Genomic DNA, 26,636 nt, shown 5'->3' on the forward strand with positions numbered 1-26,636 from the left:
TACACGCATAACTTGATCCCCCGACTAAAGTGCAGCAGATATTCCAGGCAAATGTGATTCTTGTGAAAGGAGCTAAATTATCCCTTGATGTTCCTGTGTTCAGAAGGAGCCCGTGCGGAGTACAGGGCCGTCTTCCCTGCGCTGCTTCTCTCTGACCTGTTCCATGCTTTCTAGTGAGCCCCTTAGGAAAGCCGGTGCCTACTCCTGCGTGGTGCTGGTGGTGGCGGGGTGCATCGGGAGGAAATGCAGCTATTGAAAGGTAACAGCACACCACACTGATCCTGGCAGAGCTCTGACTGCTGACCTAGGGGTGAAAGACTAAAACCCTTGTTGTGTTGGTAGTGTATTGATCACCGAAACCAAGAGGAAAAAGCATCAGCTCACAGTAGGTAACATTTGCACAACTAAATGCTTAGATACTGCAGGGATAACAATTCTTAGAATCTTAACTGTGTAGTTGCATCGTTACACCTTGATTTATAGAAGTTGGGGGCATTTGGGCTTTAAAAAAAAAAATCTTCTATGTTAAATTCCTTCCCTTCGGAAGGAATTCCTTCCCTTTTGGTCCGTTTCCCTGCAAAGTTCTAAAACAAAAGGTGGTGGTGGGGGGAAGGTTTAGAACTGAAGGGCCTGATCCTGTTCACACACCACCGAAAATCAGGACCGAGCTCCTTTAAATCTGCATCATTAGAGCTGTATATGCCTGATACGCAAAGAAAACCAACCCACCTAAAGCGTGAAAAAACTGACACCCTCCTTTTCTTTTTTAAACTCGTTCCCTCTGCTTCCAAAATATGCTTGGTTTGCAAATCCTGTATTACCCTTGCATGGCAGCAGTCCTGAACAGAAGAGCATTTTTAGCAGGCAATGTATTTACCAAAATACTAAAACTGAGTAGCAAGAGATTTTGATTGACTATACACAATAGTCTGAGGTTTGAAAAGAGCTAGCTGAAATCTTAATAAGAGAAGTTTGGAAAAGGCTGAGAAATAATTTCAGGAAGAAGTGGTGTATGCTACGATGGCAAAGGGAGACAAAATACAAACAGAACCAAGTTAAAATTGCTTTAAAAAAAGGCAAACTAGGTGCCTGGACATTCCTGCCTTTGCAACTGGTGTTTCACATTAGACTGGCTGTAAATTTTGGATGTTCTTAATTGCATCTATTCAGCTGTGCTCTCACACTACGTTTGTCAGCTGGAAGGTATGTAAAATAAAGGTTACACAGAGCTTAGGAACCTAACAGTCCTTAGTAAGCAACACCACAGTCTCGGGAGAAAATCTCTACCAAAATTCAGGTTAATAAAGTGGATAAAGCTCCTGAATAACCCAATACACATGATAGCACCAAAGATTTTCCTGCATCCTCTAAGCAACGAAGACAGCCCTTGTGAGAAACAAGGTTCTTCATCCAGTATGATCTTGCAGTTTTTTCCTCTCTCCCTCTAAAAAACATTTTTCATGTATCCTGCTGCATCAGATCACAAGGGCTACAGAGAAGCACACACGTATAATTGTTACAAAAGCTCATCTTAGTAAAGAACAAAATAGTTTCCCTGTTTAATATAGGGTGACATGTGAGGAGAAAGAACATACTTAGAACTTAACAGTAACAGAAGAGCTGAATAGCTGAAGAGCTGAATAGCCCCCTGACACATAAACCTCCTGCTATCACAGGGACCCAAACAGCATTAATAATGAAGCCTTGGTATTTATATAATCAGCAAAAAAAAGACTTGTACTCATTAGCACTGTGCAGGAACATCACTTCATTACCAACACAACGATGTGCATCTACTGGAAAAAACAGAATCCTCTTTGTGGGGAGTGGTGGTGTGTGTGTATGCGTGCATGCCAGTGCGCACATATGTGCATGTGTGCATGTTCCTATTCTCCTATCCACGTACTGTGTTTTATGAGGACGGATAACGTCACAGGCAGAGATGAGTCAGAAGATGTTTATCCTTCATCCTTCCTTCCTCATAACAGTTGCAAACTTAGTATCGAGAAATGAACTCTTTGCCCAGTGAACATTTTAACCAAAAAAGCTACTAACAAACCAAAGAAAAATAATTTGAGAGATTTCTGGTGAAAAAGAACCTTTTCAGGAAAAAAAACTTATGGTTTTGGTTTTGGTATTTAGTTTGTCCAAGCTTACTGTATTCACTGAAGTTCAAAATTTTTCGATCATCAGCTCTACTCAAATGCTAAAGCAACCTGTCTCCTAAGTAAGCTCAGGTAAAAGTAACAGGTAAAAGGTTCATCCAGATCAAATTTATAACTTCCTTTCATTAGCATTCCTCCTGTTCCCGGTACAGGAGCAGCATTTCCTCCAACAGTAAGCACAAGACAAGTTTTCTCTGGAAGAAAAAAAATCACTGAACAGAAGAGGAAATAACTTGCTGTGGGCCAAGTAGAACAGAGATGCTTTTCTGAAACAAGCAAAACCAAAAAATCCACACCCAGTTAAAGCAACCCTTAGGCATAGGCAGGCTTAAATTTGGAAAAAATAAATACCATCAGTTCTCCACTTTGATTCCCAGTGCAACAACTGCTTCATACGAGGGTAAATGTGAGCTTTCACGCCTCTCCAGTCTGGGCTGAAAGAGGTGGTTAGAGGAAATAACAACAGATCATACAGCATGAAAGCTTTGGGGCGTATCTCATTCTCTCACCTGTAAGATGATAGCAGGAGGGAGAGTCAATCAAATTGGAAAGACTATGAGAAAAAATACAGGAGATAGTAGTGTACAAAGATGTGGGGAAAACTAGTCATCCCTGAGGGAAAACACGAACAGTTTCTATTATTGTCAGACAGTCAGAGGCAAGAGAAGAAGCAGGACAGATGAAGACAAGTTCTTAGTTATACCTATAACTGAAGTGTTCGCTGCAGTTACCTAGCCTTTCTAGTTCTTCCTAGAAGCAGCACATAAGGTGCTTTCCTGTACTTAAAAAAAGAAAAATAATTGACAATTCAACACAAACCCTGGGTTGGCTGTACCAGAGCTCGTTCCTCTGCATGTGCTCAGCCCACATCTCTAGCCCTGTCCCCGCTTTTTACAGCAATGAACCACCTGTAAATGAGTCAGTAAAGCAGCCATACAATTTCTCACCATAATTACTGTGACCAAATAAAGCTTCGTCCATACTAGTAAAATTTGCGATGAAACAAAGGAAGCCTTGCTAACCCTGTCTGTGGGCAGGCGTGTGCCTAGCCAGGCTGCCCTAGGGGTTCAGCACCTACAGCCCTGCAGCCCATAAGCTGAGGCAGGGAAGAGGGCGGATGGACAGGACGAGTTGCAGGAGGGGAGGCACAACACCATGCTTCCAAGTGTGGGGTGTCTGAGCCATGGGATGAGATGTGTTAACTCCATGAAGTGCAGAGGTGAATTTTTCTTGTAATAGCTGCCATCTAGAGAAAATGTTTCTAGTTCCTTAAAAGGCTAATCCAAACCTAAGCATTTATCTGTGACCCTGCCTATAGATTCACTCAACAACAAAAAAAAGACACATACAAACTGCATCTGTATTTAAGGTTCAGACAGCGTCTTTCTTCCCCCAGAGGTCCATTTGTATATGTACAGAACTAGGGCGCTCAGCACGCAGGTGACCCACACAGCAGTGCCTACCTTTGGTTAGGGAATGAATTCCAAGCTTCACTTGCGAGAAATTCCCACTTCCTATTTCTCCTCTGACTCGATAGAAGCCAATTCTCTTTCCCAAGGTTAATTCTTTCACCACTTTTTCATTCTGGGACATATCCTGCATTAGTTTCTCAAATGGGGTCAGCCTGTGCTGCCTGCCCTCTTCATCTCCTCCGTAGCACTCCGGGTGCCCATCATCTTCTCCGCTGTCCTCACGATGCCACCTGGAATAACGGTGTTTTCCAAGACTTCCTCCATTCATATATCCTGTTGTCATAGTCTATAGGGTAATCACTTCCCCATTTAACAAGATGTCCCGATTAGGAGTTTAAATGAAATAATTCTGTATGAATATGCAATCCTGCACATAATTGACACTTAGACAAATGTAGCAAAAAAAAGCAGCTTACTGAAAGTCTAAGGATTAGTTTGGAAATTACTTCAAAAACAAATCTGGCATACCTACATATTACAATTCTGTTCAAAATCAGAGATAAAACTGGAAGCTGTTTACGTCCATCTCTCACTAACCAATTTAGTTGTCAGGATCTTCATCTACAAGGTAAAAGAGGCTTTACAATTAAAACTGTAAACTTCGTGCAAGAAAGCGGCTAGTTGTTCACTGTCTATGCAGTACATTTGACACATGCAAAACATTTGACATGAATTTTCAGGCTTCAGCTTGCTGCTTTGAAAACTAACTTGATAGATAAAGGTCAAATAAATAGCTGATTAACTGCTCTGAATAAATCCAGATGCTTCCAGTTCATTTTGAATAGCTGACCTTAAAAGCGTAGTTCTCCTTAGATTCTGGTACCAGTCCAAGTGCTGAACATAGGGTTTGCCTTTGATTCATTCTTCAGCTTGCAAGCTTGTCACTGTGCCTTGGAAATGTCACTGTGCCTTGAAGCCTTGCTGTAAGAAGTTTGTTGCCCTTCTGTTTCCTTCCCACGGCAGGTTTAACAAAGCAACTGATCCTGGAAGATGACAGGAAAAGCATAATCTGTGCACCAGGCAAAAGAAATGCTGCGCCTCAGTATCCCTGCAGTCACGTGGCAGGACAATACAGGATTAAGTAACTGCAATGTCACGTTAACCCTCCTTTATTTAGATGAGCTTTCTTTAACGCCTTGAGCCTTCTCAAAATTTTGCCAGACGCATGGTGTTCCTAAGCAGACAGATGAAGAAAGTCATTAAAACCTTTACATAACAGCCATACGCTTCACTAAATGACAGCACACCACATACCATTTCACCAATTCAACTCTGTTTGGCAGCACAGACGAAGCAGTCCTTATTCTAAATACACAAGCAACCACTTACCTTTAAAACAGCACACCATTTTTTTCTTCTTTACCTTTCTTCTTTAACCTTGAAAAACAGGAGTTGATCAGCAACTGCTGATCATGCAGCCATGTGCCTGAGGGCGGTGAGTTGGGGCATGAAAGCGCGGAGACGGGGAGATGGCGGAGGTGGTGGCAATGCTCACCTCCCCTGCTCTCAGCCTGCAGCACCGCTCGACTGACGAACGCGGGAGACACCTCACTGCCGTCGTGTACAGATTCACCAGACTGAGGGGGAGAGAATTAGACCAGTAACTCAATGCCTGGGGCTTAGGGAAGGTAGACAGTCACCTAAGGTGCCGCACTGGAAGAGGGCATGTGACACTGCCAGGTGGACACTGCCCTCTAAACCCCAATCTCCTGCGCGAGCAAGAGTCGAGACCAAAGGCACCACATAAGGGCAAAGAAAAGGCAGCTGGCAACGATTTCATTAAATGGGAATTGGAGTGGCACAGAAGCACGTGGCTGCTCCTACAGAGGGTCCGAGGTGACAGACCCAGCCTCCGGGAAGCTGCTCCTTGCCCTGAGACGCATGTGAGTGATTCTGCAAGTCCCTTCGCCTCTCTGTGCTGTGGCCACACCGCTGACAGCTCTGCCCAGGGAGAGGCAGAAAGCCTGGCTTCTCTCGCCCTCAGGGTGCAGAGGGTCCTGTCACTTCTCTGAGCCAGGGATGCTTCTTACTGTGCATGCTGCAACCTTACAGCTGACACAGTTTAAAACTGGAGGGAGAAAGAACGTACTTGTTTCAAGATGCCTTTGAACTCTTGTTACTCTTTTTGTTTTACTCTTATTTGAAGAAAAGGGCTGTTTTCAGAGTTGACAGAAAAAGTATAAAATAGTAACAAATAATCGTATGTTATTCTCTGGACCTAAATGGAGTCAAAACCCTGACAAATACCATATGTATGCAAGAACTATTGACCAAATCCTGAAATTGTTATTAGGGGAGAGACTGAGTGGCAACTGCACAAAGTCTTCAGCATTCACCCATCAAACCAGCCTCATTGAGCACCAAATGTTCTCTCTGACTTTATGATTTGATACCAAGGAAGAAAAATCTATGTGGAAGGACAACCCCTCCCCAATCAAAACAAAAACCCGCCTAAACCCAAACCTTACATTCTCTATTTGTTCTCCTTCTCCATTTGGGGAAAGGACGATTTCTTGCAGGACTGCCTGTGTTCTGGCTCATAGTTGTTTTCTGTTTTAACCTGTTTCATGTCACAATTCTAAGACTATTTTAGGTAACAAAAAACTTATGTGAAACGTAACTGTATGTCACAGTTTTAATGGTGGACGGCACTCTGTCAGAGCAAGGCTTTTGGAAGCCACTTGTCTGCTGTACACCACCACAGTGATTCAGCTATTAGACAGGTTGAACGCTGTTCCCATTCTGCTGTTTGATCTTGAGGAAAATCACAGCAGCTCAGATTGTCAATAAGAAAGGTCTGGAAAACTCCATGAGCAATGTCAGAGGTGCCATGTACAAGCTACAAACTATTAATTAATTAATTATCTTTGGATGGGCAGTGACATCCTCATCACCATACCAAAGAACAGCTGTAGCTTAGGGCTATAGTCTGAGCACTCCAGAGTGGCAGGTATGGACAATTCTGCTCTGGCAGAAGGAGGAACACAAAACTACTACTAATAGCAAAAAAAGAAAAAAAGAAAGGATGCTCTGGGTAGCTGAGTCTTATGAATGCCAGCCTATTCAGCATTAGAAGTCACCCAGCTAAAGACCATCTTCTGCAAAGATAATGAGGGCCTTTGCAGTTAACTGGCTGTACAGAAAGGGCTGACTGCATAAGAAGGATTTCCTTCAAAAAGACCTATACAAGCCCCTCATGAATACATTCAGTAAAGGCAGAGAAAGCAGCTAGCCCAGTCTATGTGAACGTTCAGTATCACAGAGACGAACACACCTCATGGGAATGCCAGGACCTTGCAGGGACTGGGGGTGTCAAGAGAAAGGCAAAACTGTGTTAAGGCATCAGCACATGGCGCTTCCAGGATTCGCCCCTGCCAAATTCTCCTGGGGCCCGATGCGCTCCTTTTTAGAGCACGGCCTACCATTAATCTCCCTTTCAGGCTTCTCACTAATTGTCAACCCTGCAATCTCCTGGTGCTTGGCCAACTGGCTAGGTTTCCCCTGTCTTTTAAGATGAGCTATTTCAGTATTCCTGGAGTTAGCAAAATATATACCATCTATTTATGGCCTAGGTTCCTTCCTGTAATCTAAACCAGTAAAATCCACCCTGATACCATACAAAAGGGTGCTGACTGTAAAAGAAAATAATTCTAAGACAGAAGGGAGAAACAAGGAAATCAGAAGTCATCCAAATACAATATTTTGGGGTTTTTTCTCCAGTTTGGCTGACTGGTGCCCTGAAAAACCTCAGGAGAATTTATCCACCCAAATTAGTATTTTAAAAAACAAAATAAAAAAGCAAAAGAAAAAACACTACAAAAAGCAACACAAGACAGAGTGAACAGATGTATCAAGACTTTAAGACCTGTCCCAGGCCAACACTGCTCTTGTTTGACCTTATTTTTCAAGTATTTCCAGGTACTGAGATTCTGGTCCTATTCTAAGAAGTGCTAAATACCATCAGGCTTCAGCTGCAGGCTCAGTTTAAACCCTGCATCACAGCTAAGGAAATTTAGAATGAAAGGAAAAAGGATCAAACCAAAACCAAGATCACTGGATACACAGACTTCGGTTCCTAAAATTGGCAGGTAAGTAAAAGTGACCTGGTTTTACGGAGCTTTGAATGGACCATGTGGAAATATAGAAGCAGTTAGACCAGGGCTCCAAACACTGTGTTTTGCAAATTGGTCTCTTTTATTAAGCCTTTTGGAGAGGCAAAAAACCATTCAGCTTTGTGTGCTTAAACTGCTGCAGCTGCTATTCCAGTGAATGTGAAAGAAATCGCACTGGATAGTCTCCTACCACTCAAGTCCTCAGAGTAACAGGGTTTTTAATGAGGATGCCCCTGGATATTGCAACACATTCACTAAGAATTCCCTTTTCAGCCCTCTGCTGTCTAGCCTGAGGAGGGCAGGATTTTGGAGATATTTCCCTAAGGGAGTGAATTAGATCGATTTTTTGACTACCCTTGAAGAACAGCTTGTTTCCAGCTTAGTACATTATATGCACTGCAAGCCAACTGTGGAACTGAACTGAATTTAAAGTAGCAGGACTTTTTTTTAGTCATCTGTAAGAAAATATTGACCCTTTTTTTTTACGATAGCTTTGAAAGTTCAGTTCTTACAAAAAAATACTGACAATCTAGTATATCCCTATGTTTAGAAAGCCTACCTTTTATAAAAGACGAGAGCCCAGCAGACAGTCCACAAGACCTGTACCAGACCAAACACGACACAAAAGGTCTCCTGTGCAGCCACACAGCACGTCCACCAACACAGGGAAAGTAATAACTCCACTTTTGTACTTTTGCTCAAGTAATATTGGTTCAATGGATGGTTATTATGGCCAAAGGAAATCAATGTTTGTTCAAGGTTTGCCCTGAGCACACTTTTTGGATTTGAGTAAGAAGCACTCTCAGTGTTATTTCCATGAATTCCAGAAAACAGTGACTATATAAAATATGCACCCCAGAGCTTCGTATGAGTTTTTAAAAAATAAAAGATTCAAAACACAGAATATAGCACAGTTACAGGCTGAACGCAGACCTGTGTGTTCCCAACTCAGGTAGGAGGAAATACTAACAGTGCATTGACTGTGGACAACCTCCAGAAACAACTTGCTCTCTCTGCGCAGGCCCACATGCCACCCATTTCAATACATCCCAGAATTAGTACTGTTAGTTAGCATAGCATTCAGTTTGCCAATTATTGTTTGATGAAAAACAGACATGATCAACGTCATTCTTAGCCTTATAAATATCCTTGCCTAAGACATGGCATTGTTTTTCCACACACGGAATATTAACATATGCAACAGCCCTGGCCAAGGCAATATAAAACAACACTGTACACACTTTTATAACCGTGCAAGTACAACCACACAAGTGTTGTTCCAGATGGAAATAAGAGTTGTTTAGGACAGGCCCTGTACAACAGACTATGCATAAGCTCTATTTACTTTTTCAGTTAATGAAAGCCTATTTGTTTAATACAAGATATATGCCACAATATTGTGAGAATGACTGTAACATGGATTGTAGTGAGTTACAGTACTCACTCCTTCCATCACCTCATTTAGCACATTTTAGGTTGTGACAAGGCATGGTGATAGCAACATGTAAGTGACTACATATGGGTCACACTGTAACAGCAGATCTTCTGTCCCTCCGACACAGCACCTAGAGGGCAGTCACCTTCACCTCCTCCACAATCCTCCCGGTGCTGCCACACAACAACATGCGGACACAGGGTAACTTCAGTCACTTGTGGCAAACTGTGCCAGCACATCAACTAGAGTCAAAGCACTCTGCTGTGCTCTATGCGTATCTTAGACCACAGATGCCAGACTACCTTCAAAATGACAAAGTGGAAGAGAAGGCTAACAAAAAAATAGTTCATGGACTCTTATTTTTCCTGCTGCACATTACTTGGTGAAAGAGAACACAAACACCTTCAACAGCTTCTGTGCAAAAACTCACTTGATGGCCACAGCACCAAGAGGGGACGCAGGAGGAGGTAACAAATGGTTGTATTGTACTGACTCATTCACCACAACAAAAAGCCTATTCTACATGCTGATGCCAAACCAAGAAAATAAGAAATCCTAGTGTAAGAAGGAAAAAAAGGCCAACCAAAAAACCCCCACCCTGGAACACACTAACTCTAGCCCACAACTTATTCTACAATTGTCACTAAGAGAAAAAGACAATGGACTTTGCAACCTATTTAGAAATTTAATAAGCCTGAGCCCTGCACACTGAAGCAGCATACAGGTGGATGCTTGATCAAGTGCCCCCCCCCCCCGCCCCGCCCCATCCTCATCAGAAAGACTGAAATCCTCATCTTTTGGGTTGATCCCACATTCATTCTGGGATGGACTCCTGAAGAAAAACACAAGTATTTCCCTGATGGAACCTGAGCTCTCACTCAAGGATCTTACCTGACCAGCCCATTCCCAGAGCCACTGACCGGAGACAGGTGGGAGCATGGAGAGCCACTCTCAGCAAGGTCACCATGGCAGATTATAGATCCAAGCAAGCTCCACGTTCATTTAGTCCAATTTCCTTCTCGCCAAGAGCAGAGAGAAGAAATGGAGGAACAAACCACAGGTGTGCCCTAATCTGTGATTCACCCCTAAAAGACCTCACCATGATCTCTAATAGGTAGCCACTGGCTGTGTCCAGGGAGTGCTACAACCTGCCCCTCAGAGAGCCACCTGGCAGGTGGACCATCAGGCTGGGCTAGCATAAGCACACTTATCTGTCAAGCAATACCTGTACCAGCGTCTGCATGACAGCAGCAGCTCACAGGAGTCCTGCAGGGCTACCGACAGGCAGTTCATGCAATACTGGTATCGGGCTGCAGCAGAGACTCACCTTTCCACCTCCCCAAGTGTCATCTGCTGACGGGCTGGAATAAGGTCTTGGACAAGGAAGAGAGGCTGCACAGAGCCCTCAGCGTTGAGATGTAACCCCCTAGTCCCAGCTGAGCTGACACCAACACAGGTTGGGTACAGTGCAGCTGGTGGAGTCTAACATCAAATCCACAGTCTGCAGATTGTATGGGCTATATTGAAAAGAAAATGAATACACAACAATCAACATAACACAAACTATACTAAGCTAATACATTATACTAAGCTAATACATTAAGACGTGAAGTAGAAACTAAAATCATGGGAAGAAAATCTCTTTCATCCTTTTGCAGCATGGCATGATAAAAACAGGTAGAGAGAGAATTAATTAGTCTTTGAATTGCGCAGAAACTTGCATTAAAAGCAAAGACAAAAAAAGAATTTATTAGTAGAACCCATTGATTTCCCAGGTCTTTGAAATACATGGGAGGGATTAATTTGAAGTCTGACTGTATTTTGAAATAAAATTTACCCTCTCAAAACTTTAACCTGGTCAGCCTCTTTTATGTCCTTCCCCAAGGTATAATGCAAATAGGTCAATTCGCCATGGAACTGTTCTTCCAATATAAAACCAGCTTCCATTAAAGATATATTCCCAGGCAACAGTGATGCAACAAAGACTTTATTAGCCTTTTAAATAACAGGAAAAAATTTACATCTAATTCAATTACTTCACTAAAAATGAATTTGACTCATAGGCTTTCAGTGAAAATAAAATAAATTCTCTGGAAAAGGCAAGCTACAGTACAAGAAGTACTATCTTTTGAGTCCCACTGAAATCACTGAGGAAATCAGACTCTACTTATTTAAAGAAAATGATTGTATATTTATGCAGATATGCATTGCTAAGCAGATGGCCTGCAATAAAACCACCCTGCTGTTATTTGCAGGAAAGAGAAATCTAAAATGTGTTTCCATACAAGGGAAAGCAGAAAATGTTCTGTTTTATATTGTTTATCACAGTTTTCTTTCACTATTGCCCACTTACTTATTAGATGGGCCCTAGCAAATACAAGTAACTCTAGTTCTCTCTTATAAGGTAATCAAGTTTAGTTGCACCAATATATATGCACGCCTCAAAAGTACTGAGTAGTAAAAGATTAAGTATTCAGAAGGTAAATTTTAAATGAATCTGGGCAGAAGATAAGCAGTTGCTATTATTTTCCAGGGAGGTATTTGGCAAGATATAAATCCTGCACTGCACTTTGAAATGTACTTTATACGGTCTGACATTTCCAGTTTTTCAGAGCAATGTCTGAGACACTCAAGATTTATCCTGAATCGGCATTAACAAGCCACTGCATTACAGTAATTATATTACTAAGCCTGACTAAAAGAAGGCATAGATGTATACGTACAATACCCACATAAAAGTGGCAGGAGCCATGGAAAAACAGAGCAACGCCATACAAACTGTTTGCTTGGTTTTACAAATGCTGAAGAACAATCTCCTGAAAGTGTCATTGCAACTGTTCTGTCCTTGCCAGTTTTAAACGTCCCAAAGTGACTGCAGTACTGAGAACTTTTAGAACATTTAGAGAAAAAAATCTAGATAGAAAGACATGTATTTGTACTTTTTATCTAATTGACAATTAGCTTGGAAATCTCTAGAACTCATCAGAAAATAACACTGAAATGGAAAACAGTCCCAGCCATATTTCTCTGTATATGAGCGATATATGAGCATGCCACCTTCTCAGCCCGATGTGGTCCATGCAGACCACCCACTCCTCACACCGGCTCCTGCCTCTGACCCTGTATTCGGGTACGACGTACTGAGAAAACTCTGCACCGGGCAGTGCCCTGCTACCAGATCTGCCATCCGTACGTCCTCCCCAACCTTTGCAGACACAGAGCCACGCAGAGGAATAAGCACAAGCTTGCCAGAATCACTGAAGCTTCAACTAACCTCTGGAAACTGCTTAATGCATAGTAAGTCTTCAAGACTTGGCAAGAAGCTTAGCAGGAAGTGATCTGATCTTATTTGACATCCTACAGGTCATAAGTTACTAATCTCTGCGTGTCAAGGAAATGTTGCCCATTAAAGGCTCCCCTTGCCCTGGAGTGAGAACGGAAGTGAAATTAGGACGGGTATTTTTGAAGCTGGGATCTAGAGAAACAGTATAGTGGCAGCAAGCAACATTCAAGACAGCCTACTGCAAATTGAACTGTTCTCTCAGCCTCAGCTGCTGTGGCACACATTAAGGATCCTAAGTGAGGGATATTAACCCAAACAAGATGGAGCACAACTCTAGATTTTACTCTTCTTTCGCAACCTTGACTTCAGTATTGCAGTTAAATGCTTTGACATGCATCCTACTAAAACAAGCCTTTTTTTTTTTCTCTTAAACTTTTGGAGCCCTGAAAAGTTCATAACATTGTCTCTCAAACCAAATATCCAAATACAGCAGTGTGTGCCGAGGAGCCTGTACCCCAACACGTTTAGGCAACTGCCCTGTCTTGCTGCAAGGATCAGCAAGGAACCCGGGGTTTGAGGGCAAGGAAGGCCGCCAGTGTTTGAGGGCAGGCACAGACCTGGCTGGGGAAGTGCAGAAGAGGAACACCTCAGAAGTCCAAGCAATACACAGCTTGCTACTGAACCACTGAAAGTCAGGGTCATGCTAAAAAGTTGCTGCATCCCAAATCCCTAAAACCATCCTGCTTTTCATATCACATTTGAACAGCAAAAGCTTTCCTGACTTGAATGAATATTAATAGATTTGGCTAGTATTTAATTTCATTAGCTAATCTTACTGAGATTTGTTGAGTATCTATCTTGGAACACAGAATATTATTATTATTATTATTTTTGCCAAACTGAAGACTTACATAAACTGCATTCCTTTAGAAAGAATAATGCAAATCTGAGTATCCAGCAGCATTAGGAAACCAGTCAGTGTTCTTTCCATTTAATTTTTCTAATTAAATCCCCTGGAAAAGGAACTGTTGTTCCAAAGACTTTTGGAACTGCTAAACATGTATCATGTGGCATTTGAACCGCGATACAAAAGATTGTAAAATTTGCCACACAGAAGACCACAAAACATCTCAAAAGCTAAGACAGATGATACTCGTTAACATTTTAACAAAATAACTAATTCAATGTTCAAGTTTGGGGACCAGATTTTGAGAAACTTGCAAAAATGGAAATTAAGAATAAGTCCAACTCTATGGTATTACACAGATATGAATTACATTCCATGGTTTCAGGAAGCGTAGGTTCACTAATGAAGCAAAAAGCCAAGATATGCAAAAGTAGAGCATAAACCAATTTCAGAACATCTTTAAACCACAATCTTCCCTGCAACCATCCACTCCCCCTGATGCAGATGGTTACGTGGTGTCTATACTTTCAGAACCATCATTCACATCACATGATCCAAAATCGCAAGTTTATGCAAAAGCCTACAGGTAAGATACTCCAGTTCCTCACTTTCCCTCAATTTCCTCCTTGAAGAAATCTGCAGGAGAATTTCAGATCAGAATCCAGAAATGCATCTGAGAATAGAAACACGCAGAAGAGTTTATAAGCTATTCTTATTAGACTAAAGTTCTGAAATAGCAATCTATTTTTAAATAGATGACAATATAATGCTTCTAGCATTTCATTCACTGATTAATCTATCCCGGATTTGCTTAATGCTCTACCCCTTTCTAGCAGTGTTCTATCAACACAAGAAAAGGCAGCTGCCTGAGTGCAGCAGAACTCAATGAAAGGGCAAAAACTCTCTAGTTTCATTTTACTTTATAAAGCGGCCAAAAAACAACAGGAAAACAATCAGTGGAACTAGCTTATAATTAGTGTTTAAAAAAAGAAAGAAAGGAGAAAGAAAATGTAGAGCGTCAAAATATTGTAAAAGTCTGTACTACTTTAATGGTGATAATTGCTTGAGCACAACAATTTTTTTCCATTTATCATTATAATTAAACTAGAAAATCTATTGGGTGGGTTTTTTGTCAAGACACTTAAGAATGAAACTGCTGTTTAAGTGGTATGCATATGAAATTATATGCTCGCAGGAAAACATACGGTGGAAAAAAAAGCTGACTTTAAAACCATAATGATACTTTCGTGTAATATAAGGGCAACACACATCACAGTGTCACTTGCCGTTCAAATGACTGCACATTTAAAAATATAAAGTTATAAGACCTTCTAAGGTTTCTAGGATAGCTTTTGCTAATAGAGGAAAATGGGAGCAAGAGATACAGAACAGCTTGTTCAGATTTTCCAAACTGAGCAGGCTAACACTCCAAGGCCAGCAAGACGAAACAAAATGAGAAATGCTTAACATTGCCCTGAAATCTGAACTACATGCAGCTGGCAATGCAGAAGGTCACTTCTCTCAGGACAAACTCTGTGACTTGGTCGGGTGCTGGACAGGATGGCAGCCTGGGTATGGCCAGAGCCTCTGGCAATAAAAGGCCAAGTTCCCACGTGATGGATGCATCACCCCTAAGCTCAAAGGCATGATGGCAACTCTTTTCTCGAGGGCACCCTTCCACCATCCTGATTATTAAAAAAATTCATGATGAAGAACTGTAAACTCAAGACCAAAATCTTTTATTCTTCACAACAGTTTACAAATGACATTACGTCATTTCAGCACTACAGAGCGACAGCAGAAGACAGGTCTGGAAATGAAGACATGCAAAGAGTTGCAGTATTTGCAGTAACGGATAGCATATTTACAGCTATGAGGGGACTTTTACTTGTTTGATCTCCTATACTCTCAGTCCAGAAACCATGTTCCATTAAGAGTCTGAAACCTCTCAGGAAGCAGATTCACTATCAGCTCCTAAAGAAGTGTATTGGAAGAAATTCTCCACCAAGCAGCTCAGAGTAGACACGACACCGTCTTTAATTTTGCCTGATGATGTACCACATGGGAACAGAGTCAACACTGCCTTGAGCTAGAACTGCCTGCTTTGCTGGCACTAAGCTTTTCAGGCTCTAACGTAAAGATTAACAGATTCTTCTGGCTCCTCAAAAGCTTGGTCTCTGACTGAACCTTCATCAACAATATTTACTCTCTTGTCTCTCCACAGCAGCAGCATTTCTCAGTGTCAGAGCACTAGGTGAGAGAGAAAAAGAAAGAACATGTGTGTCTCTTGAATCCTCTTCATAAAATTAGCACTTAAACCCAGCTAATTACACCACTTAATCTGGTGACAACATGCAGAGCTCAACAGGACTGGAAAGAGACTATTCTCATAACCTCTAAATCATAGGGCTGGCACAAATGAACAGTTTCTCATCACTGTTTACTGGAAGAAAGAACTTCATCCATTTTTCTCTAATTTTGAAACCTGGGTGTACCACTAACCACTCAAAAGGCAAAGATACAGTCATTTACCACAGTGATCAGGGTAGTACTCAACATAAAAACCAGAGAACCGTTATTCTGAAAGCCTGCTCCCATCTCAAAGCCAGCATCAAGCCTATACCCTGCACCCCCTGCACTCTCCATATAGAACTCCAGAATTTTTCATAGATATGATACAGAATTGAAAATACACACCATTTGTGGGCATCGTTAAATCAAAAGCAAAGCAAAAAGACAACCTCTTCTTTCATGCTGTGCTCTCTTCTTTTTTATGAAAATAGATTAACTTACTGTTCACTCTAGGCAATGTCACAGTTCCTGCCTCATACCCCTGATGATGATACTTCCGATATTCCTTTAAGGTGTTTTTCATATTTTTCCATTATAACAAACAAATGCACAAAATTACTGCCTGTATGTACAGTTCACTTTGGAGAAGTAAACAGGTTAAGCCAATGGCTTTAGTGAGTTGTTAGTGTATGCCTAAGACACACACACAGATGACTGCGAAGTTTCGTAAGCTGTGGGAATTGAACTTGAAAGATTGCTGGAGGAACCAGGCTGCTAGCCTGATGGCTGAGATGCAAACAACAGTGTCTCGTTTCTGGTGAAGATGGAATCTGTTCACCTTTTCTATTTTATTACCAACATGGGATTTCTCATTATGTAATGGAGTCTTGGCAATACATTTGCTAATTCTGAACTTCTTGTGTTACAACACTTAATTTAAGACAGAATTCTGAGCTTTCTTTGAAAAGTTCTATAATACTATTGAAGCAGATTAAAAACATTTATACTGGGACTTCTAATACGGCCTGATGACGCTCAGTTCTCTTCCTTCAGCCCATACGAGAATTCAAGTTCTAAAAAGTTTTCTTTCAATTATTATTTCAGAGTAACTTAGATTTTTTAATTCTAATTTCTGACATACTAATTCAAGGCAGACAGAAAAAATAATGTAAATAGAGACTTTTTTTAATCCTTCCTCAGATGGTTTCACCAGATAACCTAGTCTTTGAACTCCAAGATTCAGCTAAAACACAGACATCTTTTGAGCATCTCCATATCCCTTCTGTACTAAAACACATTTGTCAATCCCTCTATTAGCAGAATGTCTTACACATATGAAAATTATGGTAGTAGATGTAAAACTTGCCTACAGATACAAACAGAATCAGAGTCCAAATCAGCTTTATAATTCAGGAGGCCTTGGCAGACAGCGCCTCTTCACAGCATTGAAATCCCTTACATACACTGTGTTGTATTTACTGTTGGGAGGACTAGCAGAGACCAAAACCAAAAGTGAACTCCCAGTGCTAAAGCTGCCAAATTTAGGGCGTCTTCACAAAGCACTTCTGAAAGAGAAAATTTCTGTGGAACTGTATTGCAACTAATTGTCATCTCAGTATCTACCAGCTGAAGCTCAGGTGCCTGGTGGAAGAAGACTGATATGAGCAAGTAATTGACTCATTTTTCATGCTGTAGCAGTCAGAAACCAGGTTCTTCTGTAGCACCATTTTGTGTAGACTACCAGTCACAACATCAAGATCATTGCTGAGTCTGCAAGACTTCAAAGCCCAGAAACATTTACTGAATGCATTCTCCAAAACTAGCTCTGACTTTAAACTTTTCTCAGCATTTCTCCTGACATTTGCAGATAATTACACTTGTCTCTAAGGTGACCTGAATGGTATCATCAAATTGGAAGAAAGCCTTTCTCATTGAGTGGACACACATGTCAGAGAAACGCATGGTCCTTCAACAGAACTAGTGAAACAAAAGCAGGGTCAGATGCAAGTCTGTGACCTCAAGGGTTCTTGCTCAACCTTTTTCCCCTGTATTACAGCCCTGAATTCAGTATATCCATTTCACATCCTTCTGATCCCAAATTCAACTTAATCTTATAATATACCTGTCACACAGACACATATGTAGGCAGGTAGCCGCCACAGACTCACAAGTGCAATATCCAAGGAAAACCACTAGTCGCCGAAGAACTGGGGATTGCTGGAATTCCTCTTCCCACGTTGGCTCTGACCACCACCAAAGCACCCACCGCTGTTACCACTGGCTTTTCACTCCTGGCAGACTTTCAGTGCTTGTTCCTCACTTGCCTGAAGAAAGCAAAGCATGGCATGGAGGTCAATGGAAACAGCTTCTCCCAACTTCCAGATGTTGTAGAACTAACAGTTGCAGCACTTTCCAATTAAATACTACTGTCACTGTGGGCAGCCCAGTGCAACACAGCACGTCCAAAATCATTTAATGTACTCATCCAGCTATGCAAATGCTTTTATTACTATGAAGTTCTCAGATCAGACTGACGAGAGGAAAAATAACCAAGAAGAAACCAAGGAAACTGCCAAGACAAGCTTTTCTCTGAAGGAAACAATTTCTGAAACAACACATCCGTTAAGGATGCTACATTCTTGTTGTGAGTTAATGATGCGTTGGCTCTACTTTTAGGTTTCATTGATACCAATACCTTTTCTCTATGAATAGCATAAAAGTCAATGTCCCAAGAGAGTTTCTTTTTTTGTAAATGTCCTATATTGCCTCATATGTCAGTTATGTGGAGCTGACAAAGACAATTCAGTTTCTTTAAAGAACATGAAGTGATTCCACAGCTGGACTAAAGCAACTTCCGTTTGTTTTTAAACAAAACAAACAAAACCAACAGAACACAGGTCAAAAGATCTATCACAAAGTAGCCTCGTGACTGGAGCACCTACTCAGACTTTGGTGGTGTATTTGAATCCCTGCCCTAAACCCTGAAGAAGGGTTTCAGATGCAGTCTTCCACCGCGCAGGAGAATGCTGTCACTGATCAACTATCCTACAGGAATGCCTTGAAAACCGTAAGTACCATTAAAGCAAGTTTCTAGAGGGGTAGGGGGAGGACAATTCACTGACTATGTTGCAGACCTGTATAGCTATTTATACATAAAATTTATGTACCAGACTATAATCCCCTCTCTGAAGGAAGGTAAAAAAGTAGTTTCTTACATCAGGCTTATGGGAATAGCGCTATGCAAGATACCCAAATGAAGTAATGTGACGTTTAGCAAGAATTAAGCCTCAGTTACAATGCATTTGTTCTGACTGCTGAGTACAGAAGTGTGCTGGTTTTGGCTGGGACAGAGTTAATTTTCTTCACAGTAGCTGGTGTGGGGCTATGTTTTGGATTTGTGCTGGAAACAGTGTTGATAACACAGGGATGTTTTCATTACTGCTGAGCAGTGCTGACACAGAGTCAAGGCCTTTTCTGCTCCTCACCCCACCCCACCAGCGAGGAGGCTGGGGGTGCACAAGAAGCTGGGAGGGGGCACAGCTGGACAGCTGACCCCAACTGACCAAAGGGATATTCCATACCATGTGACGTCATACTCAGCATATAAAGCTGGAGGAAGAAGAAGGAAGGGGGGGACATTTGGAATGATGGCGTTTGTCTTCCCAAGTAACCGTTAGGCGTGATGGAGCCCTGCTTTCCTGGGGATGGCTGAACATCTGCCTGCCCATGGGAAGTAGTGAATGAATTCCTTGTTTCGCTTTGCTTGTGTGTGCAGCTTTTGCTTTCCCTATTAAACTGTCTTGATCTCACCCCACGAGTTTTCTCACTTTTACCCTTCTGATTCCCTCCCCCATCCCATTGGGGAGGAGTAAGCGTGCGGCTGTGTGGGGCTTAGTTGCCAGCTGGGGTTAAAGCACAAGAGTTTTTGGCAACTCCAATCTATATTCCCATATATATTCAATATATTTTGCTTGATGGCTACATTCTCATGTGAAGTGTAAGGCTAGTTTCTAGGTATCTCCTAACATCAAGTTTTCATTTTTCTGCCAAACATGTCCTCAGGAGGTCATCAGATCCTGGGTCACCAGAGACCAAAAGCAGCAAAGAAAATGATATAATCCTCTTTAGGAAAAATGCCAAACCCAGTTCTTAGTGATGCTCCAGCACTCTGATTCTGAAGGGAAACTTGCACCTTTTTCTTCTACTTAGCACTGTATCAGCTGTTTCAAGTGGCATCAAGCAGCCAAAAGGGGTCTGGTGCAGAAAAAAGCACGAGGGAGTATTAAAAAAAAAAAAAAAAGGGAAGAATACACAAGAAGGCTTTGAAATAAAATACTTTTAAAAAATTCTTCATTACTGAAGCAAGAAGTTGTCAACGTTAATTACAACTGAACTGCTATCAAGAGAAATATCCTCCACTAAATGGAGCTGATTACACTTCAAATTAAGATAAAAATCAGTCATTGATATGCTGCAGAACAGCTGACACTTTGCATTAACAGTACTTCTGAAATGCTTTCCTTTGATGTTTTTTTAAAATCTGATCCTGCTAGAATCTGAGCATTTTTCAAGATGTCGTGAATGTCCCCAGCCTCAGGGGAGCCCTCCACATGCACCCCCAGCCTCTAGACGACACCTGCAGAAATGCAGTTCCAATGATAAATATGATTACAAATCCTTAAGGATGAGAGTGCAGCTGCCCTCTCCCCTCACTACAGCAGCACAGATGAAGGAAGCCTACCTGAATTTGGTTCCTTCCAAGCAGAAAGATACAATACGTACAGCCACAAACGTCTGCAATGTCCGTGTTCAGTGTGGTGGTGTAGCTGTGCAATGCACCCACATGTAAACAAGCTATGGACTATGAGACAAAGGGCAAGTTGTTGGTAAATGCTTTACAGCTTTTCCAGGCAGCTCTTCAGTAGAGTGGAAAACATGACGCTCAGAGTGGCTGATGATTCCTGGAAAACTCAAATCCCCATGCCCCTCTGGCATGCTCTTTGGTAGCTCAGACAGCATTGTGCACTGCTGAGAGTAAGTACTAATGCTCAAGAGATTCACTGCCTGGCCCATCCTAAGGCTGTGCTTTTTGAGAGGGGAGAGAGTTGTACAGTAGAGGCCTAAACAAGAAGCGAGCACAGCAGATGCCATTCGCTCTGAAGCTTTAGCTCTTTACCCAGACAACTTGCACACATTACTAGCACCCACAATCTTGCACTTTATTGTCTTGATAATGATGGTCCTTTATGAAGGTAACACCAATGAGAAGCTACTAAAATGGAAAACACGAAACAGCAGCTGACATTGTGTTCACAAATCAACAATTATACATTCCAGACCATTAGAACCTTTTAAATACTATTTTCACTTTTGCTCCGAAAACTACTCTCTAGTAAGACACATTAGAAATTCACATGTCAGAGCTACGGGCAGAGGATTAAAACAATTGAGAAGCGTTTTCTCCTTCCACTGCATTCTTAGAAAGAAAAACCTAAGACATTGTAAATCTAGAAACTGGAATTTAAGAAAAAACATTGCACAATCTCATTGCTTCCCATCCTCCGCTTCCCTCTGCGACTTAAGCTGAGGTAGGGGCAATCACTTACAGTGGCACACGACTCAGGATATTTCCAGATGTCAAATACCAATTATATGTAAGAAAAACATGTATGCAAACACAAGTATGTAAAGAATACCAACATTTTGAAAATATAAAAAGTAACTAAATCATCAATAAATACTATGCTCCAAGAGAAGCACCACTTTAACTGGGTGATAAATATTGCCTAAAGAGTAGATATTTCCAAATATATTACAATAAAGCAAACCTGTAATTGTAAATTCAGGCCTCCAGGCTTTGACATTTCACAGCCTACCAGCATCCACATGGAAACAACGCTGACACAGAAGCAAGAGCCTTACATTTTTTGACTTTTAAAATAGTAAAATGATGAAATTATAGAGCTAAATCCTATCCTGAATTTGAATACTGGTGCTGGGAGAGCAAACACAGGCCTGGCCGCTGCACGCAGTGGCCCACGGCCTCATGGAGCCAGGCAGCTACCAGGGTGATGGGTCTAAGGGGGCATCCAGAGACGGACCCTCACCTGAGCTTACTCCAGGCAGCACTCCCGGCGCAGGGGCGCAGCTATAAAACTAAGAGGCAATTCCACCACATGGTGCAGGAGCATTGGGAGCAAAATGATGGACAATCTGTAAAAAAAATGTACAATTTTGGCATGATGAAGGTATAAACTATAAGGACAAAAAAATCAGCAGCAAGAGCAAATTACAGATGAAAACCTGACACTAACAGCTGATAGCGGCAGGCTTTTTGCACTCTACAGATCTAAATCAAGTAGTTCATCACGAATGTTTTTTTACGCTTAAGGTCAACAAAATAAAAATTAATGAAAATAATTTACATTTAATAATGAATTGTTAATGAATTAATAAAATTATCATGGGTATGAGATCAGTGACATCTGTATGTTTTGTGGGTGAAGCTAACACAGTGTGGGCAAACACAGTGGAAAGAGCTGCCTACAGAGGCAGCCTCGGGAGCCTTGGGGAGAGCAGCCCAAGGCCACCATTACACACTGCAGCACGACACCCCAGGGAAGGTCGTGGAGGCAGGGAAGAGAGAGGACTCTTAGGGTTTCACCAGGCTGGGGCAGCAAGCATATGAACTGTTTCCTAATGTTTATTCCTGTTCCTCTTATTTGTTTCATTGCATTTGGAAAAGCAAGACTTCTCCATTAAATGCTAATGAAAATGAGCCACTGGGATTCAAACACTACTCATTTTAAATGTTACGTTTATTGATGCTGGTAAGCGATCAGCTCTCCTTTGGTGCAGTTATGCCATGCTTGGCCAGAGAAGTGGAACTTTATTTAAGAGCAGAGCCCCAGGCTCAATTCTACAGTATAATTTTTGTACCTTCGGAATATCGGACCAGACTTGGGCATGAGCTGACAGACTCTTCAACTTGACTTCTACAAAACCAACTTTCTAAATGAGGATTCCGTGGAATGTGTAACCAGTAAGAAAAAACAACTTACACAACTCTGTCTTGTGTAAAAATGAAACCGAAAACAAGGAGCGCTGGTGGACTGTAACTATTAGCGCAGTTTCATGCTGTCCCTCTCAGCCCAGAATTAATGCAATTCACGGTGGCCTGCTAGGGCAGAGAAGACAACTGCCAGCACAACCACTTCCTGGAGGACTCGTAAAAGCTAATTCTTTCAACTGTGTTGTACAGAAAACAGCATTATATATGGGCCTATTGTGGAGGAAAGGGCTGTCATTCTACACAAATGCAGCGTCTCAAAGAGGCCACCTTGCGTACATGAACTGGGCCTGCTTACCTTCACTTCATGAAAGCTTTCACAAACACTGAAGTTCACGAGTACATCTCAGCAAACTATAGGAAAAACTATGGAAGTAATAACATAGTAATTGCAAAATAATAAAAGAAGGATCTATAACTGAGGATTAGTTCAAACCAGGAGTAGTTCTCCTGGATTGTTCAGTGCCAGATGAGTTTTCAAGCATGCTCCAATCGCCGTGCAGGTAATACTCACGTTTTCTAACTTCCTTCTAGATTAAATATTTTCTTATTTTGCAACAAAAGCTTTAAAAGTCATGATAGTATCAGCATTCATTGTTGCACAGTGTAATAACCCGATTATCTTAATGAGGGACTAAAGGGTCCTTAAACTTTTGATACAATCTCTAAAACATAAATGACACAGTAATTTAGATTGAGAACAATGACTTATTATAAACACCTGAAAAATATCGGGCTTGGGACACTGAGCTGTCATACACTGCTATTACAGCAACAAATTGCTCCATGGTTTAACACTGTGTCCTTCCTAGAAGATTGAAGGTGCATCGGCTGGACTCCACGTGTTATTTTAAGAGAAGGGAACGGAGAGTATTTAAACCAACTGTTATTTAGCTGCTCAATATTGATGATCTAATTTGGAAACTGGATTAAACTTTACAGATTAACACACCACTGTACAGCTGCATGGATTTATGGTTGACATGACAACCAGCAGAAAATGTATCCCACTAATCCTCTCTAAGCAGATCCATCCCCATGCAGCATTAACAAGATTTATCACTAGCACAGGCATACTTACAGTGATTTCATTGCAGATATCTAGATTGGTATAATCTCTAACTCTCTCTGCAGCTTAAAATACCAATTCACAACCAGAAGGAAACAAGAGGCTCAGCTTATGAATGAATGCTGGAAGCAACGAAACATCCTTGGATGTTACCTGAAATGTATAATTTCTTAGAAAATATTAGAGCTTTCCAATTAATTTTCTAGGGTACTGAGTGTGCAAATATATATATATTTTATAAAATAATAAAGTGACTATTACCCTATGCTTCCCACATGAGGCAGAGTCCTCTCATATTTCAAGCAAGAGACATACTGATTTCTATTTTGGAGTTATCTTTCTGAATAATTTGTTTTCCTTGCTATGAGGAGAAGAGTCTTTTATTTTATGCTTCAGGAAAGAAAATCAGGAGGCAGGACAGTATTTCCAGTTCCACTACTGTCTGCTTGCAGAATTATTTACCATAATAAAGTACAGAAGAAGGAAAAAAAAAAGGAAAATAAAAGCCATTTATCTACTTTATAAGAACAGTCAGAAGCTGAGCTAATTAATATTTGCCAAGTGTCCTAAAAGAGAGCTGTCTACGCACGATGGACTACTTTTTTCCAAACACACAGAAGAGCCATGCTGGAGATTTTCTCAGTGTTAGCTGAGAGTTTCAAAGCTTGAAGTCTATTCCCTGCCTCACAGTAAAAATCAGGAAGAGAAGCAAACACTCCCAGCTTCTAGGGCTCCAGACTAACACTGGAGGCCAAGACTGGCCATGCAAAAGTTGTGTAAGGAGCTAATCCCATCACTTGTCAGTATGGTTCAAATTCATGTGCTCTTATTTGCTATGTTCCCCACCCAAGTGTAACTTCGCCTTCAAAAAAAAAAAAAGAGCAAAAACCCCAAACCCCCCCGCAAAGAGCACCTTTTGAACGTATATCTTACAACCATCTCTGTCACTTGTGCTTCCCCAGGCGAAGCCCTATAGCTGCCACGATGCCGTATCTGCTCTGTATCTTGTGGAGTGCGAACTTGCAACCCTCCACTCCAAAGAGCATCTCCTTTCCCCAGTGGTGAAGTCCAGAAAATCCTCCTACGAAGTGCAACCTACAGGACCCAAAGAAAAATTCTTTTTAGCAAAGGGCTAATTGATCAGTTTATTGTAATGTGGCTACAATATGAGCAACCAATTCTTTTCTAGTGCAACTTAATTGCCTTCAAAACAGAATCACTAGATCAGAATGTATTATAATCAATTGTTTATATTTGCAATAGTGCATGCCCTGTATTAGTTTACAAAATCATCTTGAGTATTTTCATATCACAAAGCTAAGGACCCCATAAGTGGACGACATTTTTTTAAATACCCAAGAAGCTGCAATTTTTAAAACAATGCTCTCAAAAGATCCCAAACAAGTAACTGTAAGAATAGTAAAACCGGCACATTCAGGTATCTTAGTTCCTAATTCCCAAACAGACAAACTGTCTAGAACTAACTAAAATCGTGAGGTCTTTGCATCTATTTGTGGGATAAGATATACTATTTAGAAAAGAAGTATCAGTTGAATTAAAGGCACTAGAAGATGACTGATAATATTTAAGTGGTCAGGAAAAATAAATTCAACCAAATTATTTGCTCATTTACAGCCATGGGATTGCTCAACCCCTGGAACTGCTTTAGATCTGAGAAAATATTTAAAAAGAAATTACCCAGTGCAAGAAAAAATACTATATATGTAATTTAGGACCCTTTTTGATAGAATGATACTTTTTAAATTCAGTTTTTTACACACGCATGCACAAACACCCCTCTCTCCCTGAAAATGAGTACCGGTTTTCAGTTTTCCTCCTGAACTGTGGCGGGTGACAGTCTAAACACGCTGTAACACATGTGCACCCATGACGTTAACAAATCTATTTGGTGTGAATCAACTGAAATGTCAATCTACATCCTTAGAGGAGAAAGTCCCGAAATTACACATTTCTTGTGACACTCGCTGTTATGTGTTTGACAGTAACTCTGCCAGCCGCTCTAAAGCTGTTTGAACAGATTACACTATATAAGGAATAATATCCCAACCCAGAAAACATTGAAGCATGAACTGGCTCCTTCCATGGAATTAGTCATGTATTTTGTACGTTAAACACAATACGGGATTTCTTAGACTGAAAATATTTTGGCTCTAGGCTCCAATCAGTCCTAGCCTAAGAAGAGGGCGTCAGATAAAACACACGTGTTTCTCAAATAATCTGCATTTAAGTAACAATTAAAACCCACGCACCCTCCACAGCCCCGGTCCCCTCTCTCAGCCCAGACCCCCCGCTCCTCCCCGCTCCCCGGCGCCGCCCCGCCAAGCGCCGCGGCCCAGCGCGGGGGGTCCCGGCCCCCGTCCCGCCGCCCGGCACCGCCTCTCAGCTGGAGACTCCCGGTTTTGTTCAGCGTATTTTGAAGAAAGGTCAGAATGGGAAAAATGTGGGATGTTATACCAGTACCCTCACCGAGAAAAATAATTCCTTTTAGCCAGTATACTTCCTCTAGGCAAATTAACATACAAATTAAACCAGCAGCGACAAAGTATTATTGCAATTATTAAAACTCCTCCAGCGGCATACGCAGAGGCTCGTTCGCACCGACGGGAGTCTCCCCACAGCCCTGCCGACCGCCGGGGAGGCACAGGAACGCAAGCTCAGCTCCCCGGCAAAGGCTGCCAGACCCGGCTGCGCTGGAAGAGCAAGTACCTGAAAGCCGGCTCCCTCCCGCCGCCTCCAGCCCCGGCTCCGCAGGGCCTCGCCGCCCCTTCCCGCCGCCCCGCGGACCAGCCCCGGATCGCGGGCCTCAGCGCC

The 26,636-nt window shown here is 41.7% G+C and overlaps 1 protein-coding gene across 1 annotated transcript in view; it reads right to left on the reverse strand.

The window, feature by feature from the left end:
* The window catches only part of NIM1K (NIM1 serine/threonine protein kinase), a 31,311-nt gene extending 4,675 nt beyond the window's left edge, over positions 1 to 26,636 (reverse strand). The window contains 7 exon segments of the mRNA XM_075137508.1: positions 3,629 to 3,867; positions 4,428 to 4,447; positions 4,449 to 4,811; positions 17,835 to 17,990; positions 21,774 to 21,879; positions 24,718 to 24,899; positions 26,532 to 26,636. Of these exon segments, the coding sequence (XP_074993609.1) occupies positions 3,629 to 3,867; positions 4,428 to 4,447; positions 4,449 to 4,499 (310 nt within the window). The 5' untranslated portion in view covers positions 4,500 to 4,811; positions 17,835 to 17,990; positions 21,774 to 21,879; positions 24,718 to 24,899; positions 26,532 to 26,636.

This window comes from Calonectris borealis, chromosome Z (assembly GCF_964195595.1).
Source record: "Calonectris borealis chromosome Z, bCalBor7.hap1.2, whole genome shotgun sequence".
NCBI lineage: Eukaryota > Metazoa > Chordata > Aves > Procellariiformes > Procellariidae > Calonectris > Calonectris borealis.